Genomic DNA, 12,113 nt, shown 5'->3' on the forward strand with positions numbered 1-12,113 from the left:
AAGTAAAGACTAAAATTTTAAGGAGAACTAGGAGTGACAGTAAGTTAGAAGACTTACCGGTATGCCAGAGTCCTGAGCAGGGGGCATGGCCTCAACCAAAAGGGGCAGGGCCTTAAATCCCCAGGCCCTTAAGATTTAAAGGGCCCAGGGCTCCCGCTGCAGTAGTGGCGGCTGGGAGCCCCGGGCCCTTTAAATCACCCTTGAGCTACCAGCTGGAGCTCCAGGGCCCTTTAAATCCCTGCTAGACCCCCGCCGCCGCTACCCCAGGGCTTCGGCAGCAGGGCTCAGGTGGAGATTTAAAGGGCTTGGGGCTCCGGCAGCCGCTACCGCCCTGGCCCTTTAAATCCCCTCCAGAGCCCCACGGCCACTACCCTAGGGCTTCGGCAGCAGGGCTCCAGCAGCAGAGCTCCAGTGGGATTTAAAGAGCCGGGCGGTAGCAGTGGCTGGAGCTCCAGGGTCCTTTAAATCCCCGCTGGAGCCCTGCAACCACTACCCCAGGACTTTAAATTGCTGTCTGGGAAAGCCGGTCCCAGTACGGCACACCAGCTCTTACCCGTACGCTGTACCCGGGCATACCGGCTTACTTTCACCTCTGAGGAGAACGTGGGTAGAATATGACCTCTGAAATGGGGGAGAAAGTAAATAATACCTAATATAGAAAGAGCACAACTACAATTTACATCATATTATTTGTTATTTCACATGTCCTTGCATTATAAATGTCTTCCTTCCCATTGTAGAACTAGAGTTCAAGACAACCTGTCAAGTCTTTCAATCACTGGATGCAAGGTCCCTGTCCTGCCTTGTGGTGGATTAATTTTGAGTGTGTGTGAAGTCAGTGGCAGTGGAGAAGGGATTTTTGGCAGCTCTAGAAAAGGAATGCAGGTATTTTATTTGCTTTGTTTTAATACATGTTAGCTGACACGTTTTAACAGTGTGCTCCTTAACATGTTAGCACCTAGGGTTTATCTGTTCCAGGTTTTTTTTTTAACGTAGGTTAACTGATTGTCAGCTAGCCGGAGACAGCTACCACGTTTGTATATGCTAGTCTGGATACTCCACAAATGTTTGTTGCGGGACTATCACGTACAACTGTGTAGGCTAATTTGAGTTAATTGGCAATCATCCAACTCAAGTTAATGTTTTTAGTATAGATATAATGGTCGTGTAGACAGGGCTTAGCTCCTTTAAGAACATTTTTTTGGTCATGCTCGAAGCTAGGCTCCAAAAGGTTTCACATTAGGGTGAAGCCTCGTCACCTCAGACAGGCTGTCTAGCAGCAGTACCCCCTCGGGGTGACTAGATGTGCTGGGGGGGAGAAGGGAGAGACAGCAATAGAAAAGTGCGGGAAAGAGGGGGAGAGAAGCAGCAGCCCTACACGTGTGGGGAGAAGCAGGAAAAGGCGTCTAGCCCTGGAAAGGGAGGAGGCAAAAAGCCTCCGAAGGTGCAGTGGGGAAGGGGAGGGACATAGCCCTGGAAGTATTGAGGGTGGGGGGAATAGGGGTCGGTCTCTGCAACAGAGCTCCCTCCGATGCCCCCATCACACGCACTGTATATTTTCTGGCTGACTACTGGGGGCGGGGAGGGGGATTACGGTTGTAGTCTCCTTCCCTCCCCCTTTACGGGGTTTGCTCCTGAGCCCTTCTTTGCTCTGGCCCCCAGAGCCAGGAGGCAGCACTGAGGGGGCGGAGGAAAAGCTACAGCGGTTGATAAGGGCGGGCAGTTCAAATCCAAGCGAGGGAAACCAACAGCAGCCGCATGCGAGGAACTGGTGCTGGCTAGAGGCGGCGGCTCCTCACCAGGGCAACGCGCTGGGGCTGGGGGCGAGAGACGCTCGGCGCTGCCGCGGCAAGAGGCAGGGAGCAGCGCCCCGCGGGGCAGCAGGGTCGCTGCCCCTCACTGCTCCCAGTCCGGCCTGTAGCATGTTGTTAACTTCAGTCCCCATCGCTCAGCCCCATTGACCCCCTCGGAGAAGCCCCATTATTGTGGGGCAGAGATTTCCCTTTGCCCAGTGAATTGCCGGAGAAGGATGCGGGGGTGAAGCTCCTGCCTTCCTGGAGCCCATCATTCAAGGTGACTGAGAGTCCTACAGGTGTTATTCCTTAGGTGGTTGGTCTAGTCAATTAGCCTCGTTGCACTAACTGCGGAGGTTACCGCTAATAAACACATAGAGTAATTGGTTAAATGAATTGTTTTGTGACTCGAACGGATTTTGCCTCCGAGCTGCCCTAATACCTTTGGAATGCATTGATTTAGTTTTGCTCCTGCCTTTGCCTTACTCTGGAACGCTGTCCCCCAGTCAAGTAACACGGCTGGTGTTCGCATCAGAGAGCGCTTCGCCAGCCCAGGATCTCACATTGCTTCACAAAGCTGGGTAAGTAGCGAACCCATTGTGCAGGAGGGATTTAGCTACAGCGTCCTCCATAGTCATTAATACGGTTGGGGTGCAACGACTCATTCTGGGTCAATTAGGTTGGGATACTTGCACGGCTTGATGAATGTTGGAGAATCTTCAGGTAAAGTTTGTTTGCTGCAAAGACCAGACTTGATTTAAATACTGGAAAAAAACTATTCATCTCTGTACCAAGAATTCTTCTCCATCCCTTTCCTCTAAATAGAAGGTGCACTGAGAAAGGAGGATAGAAATAAGTTTGGTGATGTTGGTAATGTACACCTTTTATATTACTAATCTAAAAGAAGCCTGTGGCAGAGTCAGTTCAGGACCCAGCCCTCTGGTCCTTCTTTGTTCTAGCCACTATGCTCTTTTGTTTCCTAGTAATCATTGCATCCTTGGGCCACTTCATAAGAGGGATCTTCACATGGAACACCTCCTCTCTAGACATCCTCATTCTTCCATAGCTTGGTTCTCAAAACATTTCATTCTGTAGACTGTCAGGAAACATTCTGCAGCTCATTGGTGGTCCATAGACCACCGTTTGAGAGCCACTGTGTTTGAGAGCCACTGGTGCTCCTGCCGGGGAGTGGGGTCAGGGCGTGGGGGCTTGCTCCCCTCCCTTGCAAGAGGGCGGGCAGAGCAGGGTAAGCCCCAGTGCCCTAACTCCGCTCCTGGCAGGAGCCCCGGGCAGGTGGAACAGGGCAGGCCCCTGTGCCCTGACCCAGCTCCCCAGCAGGAGCACTGAGCGGGCGGAGTGGGTGGGGGTATGGGGCCCCCCAATAGGCCAGGGCCCCCCAATATGCTGGGGCCACTGAGCATGGCCCGTTGTCCCAGTGGCTAATCTGCCACTGGTTCACCATGCCTCCAGTTTTCTCACATGTGAAATGGGGATAATGACACTTCCTTTTGCGAAGTACTCTGAGATCTATGGTTGAAAAGTGCTGTGTAGCATTTAAATATCATTATGCTACTAAATTATTGGATTTAAACCTGTTTCCTTGTGTTAAAGGAGAAAACTCTTATTAAAACACCAAATCTAGAATAACTTTGAAAAAGGAATTCTAAGGGAGGTTTTAAATGTTTCATTGAATTACCAAGAAAAATATTTCACTCCAGTGGGAGATATCAATCCTCAAACGAAATGAGACTTGGTTTGCATGAATTTGATGCGTAAATGTATACTAATAAGTTTTGAAAAGGTTTTTTTTCCCTTTAATGTTGAATTTGCAACATTATGCTCTCAATCCTGCAAAATCTTATGCACAAGCTGAACTTTACTACTGTGAGTATTCCAAGTGAAATAAAAACCAAATACGTGCATAAAAGTTTGCAAGATTGGGGTGCGGGTTAGGAAGCGTTATCAAGAATAATTACGGATCATGTTCTGTTTGTCTGCTCTATTGCAGTGCTTCTCCCCTACAATTTTAAGAATATATAGTGTTGTCAATCCAAGGAAGTGTATAAGAAGCTCAGAAGTGCTCTTCTCTTTTCCCCTCCCTGCCCCACGCACATTTTTTTCGGTTAAGTTTGGAGTGCTTTGGGATATTATTTTAATAAGGCAAAAATAATTTTTGCCTTATCTCTCTGCCAGTTCAGATCTCTGTTACAGTGTTACATGAGTTCTTCCCCCCCCACCCCTTTTTTTACCTTCTGTTCCTTTTGAGACAAAGAGAAATGATCAACTTTTACTTCTTTAAAAGTATAGCATCCTAATTACAGCTTTTGATATCCTCTACTTTCAGTTGTTTATAATGTTAGAGCTAAAAGTAAATATTGTCATCCTCCCCACCCACCTCTCCACCTTTCCCACTGTATTTTGACTGTATTGGAAAGCAAGCCCCAGATCCTTCAAACACTTATGCACATGCTTCACTTTAAGTGCATGCACAGTCTCATTAAATGCAATGGAACTATTAATGTGTTTAAAGATAAGTATGTACAGTATCTGTTTTTGCAGTATTGGAGCCTTGAATGGTTATTTTAAAAGATATTTAAATCTATTTAGCAATTAATGCTAAAACAGCTTTGTTTCCTTCCCTTTGAGAAGGTTTTCGGCAGTCTCTTTACAGGCAGAGTGCCTTTCAGGTCATCTGGCTGATTCATATTGCTTCCCTCAGCATGTTTCTGTTACGTACTCTGTAGGGGCTCTGCTCTGAGCACTCCCAATGTGTTTACCTAGGTCTACCATGTCCCTGGTCCTGTTCTGATTGACTTACTGTGGAGGTGTTTGGACCTCTTGCGTGTGGCCCTCCCCCTCTGTTGGTCCCAATACAAGCATGGTCATGTATCATCTTCTCTTTACCCTAGCCTACGCTTAAAAGCATTTATTATCCTACTGGCAAAACCCTACCTCCCATGTTACTGATCATTCTTTTGCCTCAACACCTGCCAGTTCTCTGTGTCTACTTTATTCTTGCCCTTTACCTAAGCGTTCATTTCCCCAGACACTGTGCTGTGGTCTTTTACTACAAAGAAAAACTCTCCCCTTAACACATCCACCACTAGCAAAAAAAAAAAAAAAAAAAAAAAAAGGACCTTTCATCTCTGGGGTATTGGGTAATTCAATGCCCCAACTCCATCAAAGGATAATTCTACATAACAAAGGGTGGCACAACTAGTTTTTTCCTCGTAGTGGGATGCCCAACTAGCTCAGGGTCCTTGGTACACTGAAGACATCCCACTCTGGTAAATGGCCTATGAAGACATATTTTTGTCTGGTATGAGAGACCAGTGACAATCTCTAGGTATATTTCCCAAATTACTAGAGTTAGAAACTGTTATACACTGCTGCAAAGCTTGGAATCAAAAGATGTTTAACTTTTTTGCTAGCTTTGGTGGCTCATGAGATCTTTTGAATAATGTAACCATACGGACAAATATTCTTACATGTCTGCTGTGTCCTGGACTCGCAAAATAGTAACCTGGTCTATGTCCTTGCTAGTCTGATCTGGGAAGGAGAGGGAATACTTTTTTATATCTATATGGAAATAGCAATCAATGCCTCAGGTAATCGTATCCTTCAGAGAGAAATCACATAAGCACCTAAGAGCTTCTGTTGTTCCCTTGAAAATAATGTGTCCTTTCTGACTGTGCCAAAAGCTTATTACCATAGAGCAAAGTATCTTTTTTTCTCCCCACATACCTGGGGAGAGTGCTAATTAGTTCTCCAGTGCCCATAAATCGTATAACCACAGGGTAGGAGCTATATTACCCCAGATCACCAAGAGACTGATCAGAAATTCTTGGTGGCTTCTGTTCAGAGTTGTAAAGAAAATGTCTTGGAGCAGCGTAGTGACCAACACTAGACTGTCCCTTTTGTGCAACCGGAATGCAACAGTTTCCAGTGTTGAAGGACTGGAGGATCTGAATACATTTGTGGAAGCTTGCTGATTCTCTAGACAATTAGTTAGGATTATCAGCCACCAGGGCTCCCTCTTTCTTTAAACAAATCAAAAGCCTTTATGGCAGTTTTTCTTTTCTCCCATCTTTCCATCAGCACAAATAAAATAGACTAATCCCATGAGTTTCAATCCCCTGTTGGCTCTCAAGAACTGAACTGGCGGAGAGTAGAGGGACTCTATGTACATGAAGGGTGAAATTCTGACCCTATTGAAGTCCGTGGAAGTTTTGCTATTGACCTCAGTGGGGCCAAGATTTTGCCTATTGTCTCTGATCAGATTGAACCCATTCTCCATGGATGATGATTGGTAGATCAGCTGTCTAATCAGATGTGTTTTTTCAGTTACTTCATTTCTCTTATGCCATGTTTTTTAAGTTGTTCATCCCCATTATTTTACATCAGTAAAGTATTTACCATCTATTTATCCTTTTAAATATCTATAGTGCATCCTTCATGCTAGAGTGTGAGTGCTGTTTCCACAGAGAGGCAATAAAAATATTTTTCACTATGGTTACTATTTTGATGGTGAAAGAACATTACCTAAATGAAAAGAAATCATCTTAGATATTTGATATCCATTGGTAACTGTATTTAAAATAAGTTCTTTATGGCTCATTCTAGAGATAAAATGCTGTCTTCACTTTACAGAATCAGAGAAATTCCAAGTGAAAGATGTCAGAAAGTCGCTCAGTGCTGTCTATTCTTAAAAGAGGCAGGTTGACTTCTCCCAGCAACAATGTGAAATACTCCAGCTTTAGAGACTCTTGTTCCACCTCCATATTTCATGATCATGGATACAGTGTATCATTAAAAGATCCTAGCTTTGATCATACTGATGCAGAACATAAAGATGAACTGAGCACAAGACGTCTATCGTTACTACATGATTATTCTGAACATTCATACCCTAATTTAGTAATTCCAGTGTTGTCTCCCATTGAAAATGAAAATAATTCTATCTCCTTATCTGAAAGAAAAGAGGCAAATGTAGCTACAGATTTTTTGGAAACTCCTAAAGTAAGTAAAAAAGACTCATCACTGCGTAGGAGACTGCTTCTGTCTAAAACTGCTTTGGGAGGCACTGTAGGATGCTTGGAAAGGCAAGTCAATTCTTCAGATTGCAGTAGGAAAAAAACATTATCTTGTGTTCTCAGTTTTGAAGAAAGACTTTCAAAGAGTTCTTCGTATTCTCCAAGAGATAATACTTACAAACCTCTAGCTACTAGCACTTTAAAAACTGAAGAGTCTAGTCCTGCTTGCCAAAAATTGAGGCTTGCCTTTTCACAGCAAAGGACTTCTACAGTAGATGATTCCAAATGTAAAAACAACTTCTTGTCAGAACCTGAATGTTTATCTCCAATTCACCATAATACTTCTAAGGACACTATTATTGACAAGACTCCTAATGAGCTTAGTGATAGTTCCCTCACAAGCATTAATGATGAAAGCACCTCTCTGGAATTGCTTAGAACCCCTACATGTTGTATGTTGTCTGAGACGAATGAGGATAAATTTCTGACTCCAGTCAGCAACCTAACAGCAGATTTTAACTTCGATTTACTTGACATAAATACTCCCCCTACTCATGTGGTAAGTGACTTGGAGCTTTCAGTGCCTGAAGACAGTGGGTTTAATTCCCTTGGCTTAGATAAATCAGAAGATTCCTCTTCAGATCATGAGGGATCTTTCCAAGAACTCCTTCAAAAACAGAAGGAAGTTTCCAAACTTCTGGATGCTAAAAGAAAGTCAAGAAAACTAGACCGAGTGAGGAGGTTATCCACCCTTCGGGAACGGGGTTCGCAGTCTGAGACAGAGGAAGACTATGATATTACGCTAATTAATTCAGAATATAAATTAAAAATAGCAAGAGACTCTGCCAGTGAAGACAGTGGATTGGTTTTTAATGAGGAGAATAGTGGAGATTTGGTTCTAAATCTTGGAGATTTATCAAGAACACCTGCTTTACAAGTAGTCCGTGAAATCTTCTTGCGAAGCAAAAGAAAAAGACCAGAGCAAAATGGACTCTTGGAGAACACTGAGAGAGCTGAAATGTCTGTATTAGAATATATTCTTGCTGGACTCATAGGCAAGAAAATGGGCCTTGAAAAATTAGATATTTTAACAGAATTAAAATACAGAGATTTAAAGCATATTCTTGCTATAGTTCTAGGTGCTTTGACTGTGGAAAGCCTATGCAGGTAAGAAATACAACTATATATTCTTTTTCAAAATTTTGAAAATTTAAGCATTTTTTCCCTGCTAATGAGTTGGGGAGCTGGAACAGTGGCCTGAACAGTATTACTCCCATGTAACAAAAATAACATTTAATTTACTACTGATGTGTTTGAAGTAAAAAAGAGAATGTCACTTGTAATTACAGGTTTCAGAGTAGCAGCCGTGTTAGTCTCTATTAGCAAAAAGAAAAGGAGTACTTGTGGCACCTTAGAGACTAACAAATTTATTTGAGCATAAGCTTTCGTGAGCTACATGCATGTATCCGATGAAGTGAGCTGTAGCTCATGAAAGCTTATGCTCAGATAAATTTGTTAGTCTCTGTGGTGCCACAAGTACCCCTTTACTTGTAATTACGTTTTTTCATCTATCTAATAATAAAGATTTAGGGTATTCATTCCCATTTGTTTTTGTAATCAGTGAAAATATTCATAAATGTTAAGCTCAGCTCAGTTCCCAGAGCATCAGTTTATGATGCAGCAATATTGTAAATCTAAAATATTGAAGTAAAAAATATCAGTAGCATAACAAGACCCCAGAGACTTCAGGTGTAATAATAGGTTAGGGGCTCCCTTCCCAGTTCCAAAATTTACCTCCTTCCAGCCCCGCCCCCATCACCTAGCTCCTATTCAGCTCCCTGCCTATCCAGATACCCTCTCCCCCAGCTTCTTCCTCCTTCAGTCCAGCTATAGCTCTCCCAGGCCTGATGCAATCCTCCCACCTTGGTCCCCTCCAGTTCCACTCCAGCCCTCTCCTTCCACAACTCAGCAGCTCTGATCCAGCCCCCTAGTTCTGCTCCAACCCTCTTCCCCTCAGCTCTCAACCCGCCCCACTCTCCTACCCCATGCAAAGCGGTCAATGATTTTGCAATGGTGATGCAGAAGAATATATGAGGCAATGTTATGTTTCAAGTCAAGTCTATAAAGTGGAGTTTGTTACAGTATATTGCAATATTCTGCAAAATGATCAAGATAACATTTTCAGTCATGAGAAAATTTGAAAGGGTTAATTTTTAGTCTTATTGGGATCTTAAACTATACCACTCATAAAAACTTAAGCAAGATTTGAAAGATGGATGATATTTTGTTTGGTTTTTGTTTCAGTATTTGGAAAGTAAGCAAGAACTGGCGTGAAATTGTTATACAAGACAAAAATGCATATCTCAGGAGAAAGCTGTACATCAAACAGCTGAAGGCGGAAGCTGGGGTAATGTATCTCCCAAAGGCAGTATTTTTCTAAATATTGGGCGTGTTGGAAAGATTTGGGGAGGGGGAAGAATATAAAGATCCTAGCGAACTGCAGAAATCTCCCAGCTGACAATGAGAGTTGTAAAATCTTTACCCAGTAGATATAACTCAGAATACACGTAGAGAACCATTCTGAGTAAAAATGTCATTTTTAGTCTTTTTACTCTAGCCACACTTCAAGGAAAATGTTTTAAAAACATGTAGTGCTTGGAATCAATAGGACTTTCCTCAAATTATAACAAATTTAAAGTGAACCAGGGTTTGGGCTTAAAATCCTGTCCCTTCCTCTTCATCTCTCATATGCCCCATTTCAACACCATCTTTTTTCTTCTTCCATTTTAATCACTGCTTGCAGGTCCAGTAGGACTAAAATTGTGACTCCTTTCCAATTGTTTGATTTGTTTTTCCTTTGTGGCTTAACTTACCTGTAGGGTAGGGATTCTTTGAAGTGACCTGATGTCAAGTGACTATCCTATAAGCAGCTGGAAGTGTTTACTATTCAGATTTCTGAAATAGGAAAGATATCGGAGGGAGTTGCAGGGAGAGATGAGGTCTTGTAAGTGATAAAGGAGGGTCTATTTGGTCACCCTGAAATGATCTTTATAGACCACGATATTTCCTCCAATGGATCTTGTTTTGTCCACCTGTCCATTAAATACTAAACTTTTACTTGAAGAAATTTACACATTTTGTACCTCTTTATTGTGAAAAATAAAAATAGTTCTAAAACAAAAACAAAGCTACATTAAACAAAGCCCTAGTTATCTTGGTACTCATTGAAGCTGATTTCTCTTCTTATCATCATCATCTGTAACAGGGATGTCTCTTGCATGTTGAAGATGCTGCCACAAGACTTAATATTCTAAGTAGATCTGCTCTAAGACCTGTTCAAGCTCAAGCTAAAACTGCTGTGTTACAAACACCACCGTATTGCAATGAGCTTTTAACACCTACAGGATGCAGTTCTGTTCCCCAGTCAACTAGTAAACAGGAAGAGTACCTTAAGGTAAGCAATGTAGCCCGTTGTTAGCATTGAAAATAAAGATTACTTAAGACGAATCTTAGACTTCTTAAGATGTACAGTCAAGAACTGCAGGTATTAAATGTTGTTTTCTCCTCTCTTGACACAGATTGCCAAAACCCTTTTTATTGATGAAGCTTTAAAACCTTGTCCAAGATGTCAGTGCCCAGCTAAGTATCAGCCCTTAAAGAAAAGGGGACTATGTAGCCGACAAGCCTGTGCGTTTGACTTTTGTATTTTGTGTTTGTGCACCTTCCACGGGTCAAAAGAATGCAGTAGTGCATCTGCAAAGCAGCGAAATAAAAAAGATGCTCTTCCGGGAAGTGCCCAAAGCAAGAGAAATTTAAAAAGACTCTAAAGTTATAAGGAACATAGGTTTCCCTACTCTCTCTCTCTCTCAATTTCTGATCTTGTCTGTCTTTTTATTAATTATGCATATTTTGAAAGTAATATTGTCATTTTGTCCAGTAATTAAGCTGATGATTTCTCATGTACATATCTTAAATTAACTTAGTGTATTTTTGATAAGTTTTTGAAAAAAGGGAAAAAAATTTTAAACTTTTAATGTCTCGTTTTACCCGTCATGTAGCCAGACACTTCCAACTTCTTAATTTTTCAATAAAGTACTTTCAATATAGTCTTCAATATCTATTTTACAACATCACTTGAAAATTTAAAGTTGTGATTCTTGTTTCAATGGCAAATTAAAGAGAATGAATCATTAAAACTTTCTTTTCTATAGGTTTTGTTATGAGACATTTTTAAAACTACAGTTTTTTAAAAACATGCTATGATGAGGCATTAGAGAAGCGCTGATTCAGAGGAAATACTACCACCTCGTCATTTGACAATGCTGCTAAGATAGAATATTAGATTTTTTTTTTTTTTTTAAAGCCAGATAGGACCATTGTGATTTAGTTTTATCTCCTGTATTACACAGGCTGAAGAACCCTACCCAGTAACTTCTGCATCAAGCCCATACTTTCTGGTTGAGCACTATAGCATATCTTTCTAAAAAAAAAAAAAAAAAAGAGATCCAGTCTGGCTTTAAAGATTTCTGGTGATGGAGAATCCACCACATCCACTTATGTAGTTGTTCTGGAGGCTAAGTACCCTTATTGGTTTTAAAAATATGCACCTTATTTCTAGCCTGAATTTTTCTAAAATCAGCTTCCATACATTGGACTTTATTATGCCTTTTTCTGCTAATGAGCCATCTGTCAGAGTTTCAGGGTTAGCTGTACCTTAGCACACCCCTTGCCCCCAGTCTTCCTCAAGGGCACCCACTTAAGGTTTAAGGCTCTTAGTTGTAACCTCTGGGCAGAGACCTGCATCTCTCTCCCTCAAGACTGGGCATGTAGGCTTGCAGTTCTTACAGTCCCACTTCTGTACCTCACTGTGACTTCCCCAGCAGGTCTGACTGGGAACTGGCACCTGTGGTTAACCTTTCTCCAGGGATTGCAACAGTGTATACCAGTTACTAACCAGCCTTCTTTAAATACATTGGGAGCAAGAGACAAACAAAGGAAAGCATAGATCCTCTACTTAGCGGGGAAGGAGAGCTAATAATGAAATCAACAAGGCTGAGGTGTTTAATGCTTATTTTGCTTCAGTCTTCACTAAAAAGGTTAATGGTGACTAGGTACTCAGCACAATTAATATTAACAACAAGGAGGAAGGAATGCAAGCCAAAATAGGGGAAAAAACAGGCTAAAGAATATTTAGATGAGTTAAGTGTATTCAAGTTGGCAGGGTTTGATTAAATTAATCCTAGGGTGCTGAAAGAACTAGCTGAGGCAATCTTGGAACCATTAGCAA

The 12,113-nt window shown here is 41.9% G+C and overlaps 1 protein-coding gene across 1 annotated transcript; it reads left to right on the forward strand.

The window, feature by feature from the left end:
* Nucleotides 1-1,946: 1,946 nt before the first annotated feature.
* FBXO43 (F-box protein 43) lies at nucleotides 1,947-10,653 on the forward strand. Its single transcript, XM_074942994.1, has 5 exons — nucleotides 1,947-2,374; nucleotides 6,444-7,993; nucleotides 9,131-9,233; nucleotides 10,092-10,280; nucleotides 10,405-10,653. The coding sequence occupies exons 2-5, from the start codon at nucleotides 6,468-6,470 to the stop codon at nucleotides 10,651-10,653; spliced, it is 2,067 nt and encodes a 688-aa protein (XP_074799095.1). The 5' UTR covers nucleotides 1,947-2,374; nucleotides 6,444-6,467.
* Nucleotides 10,654-12,113: the final 1,460 nt, after the last annotated feature.

This window comes from Natator depressus, chromosome 2, assembly GCF_965152275.1.
Source record: "Natator depressus isolate rNatDep1 chromosome 2, rNatDep2.hap1, whole genome shotgun sequence".
Lineage (NCBI taxonomy): Eukaryota > Metazoa > Chordata > Testudines > Cheloniidae > Natator > Natator depressus.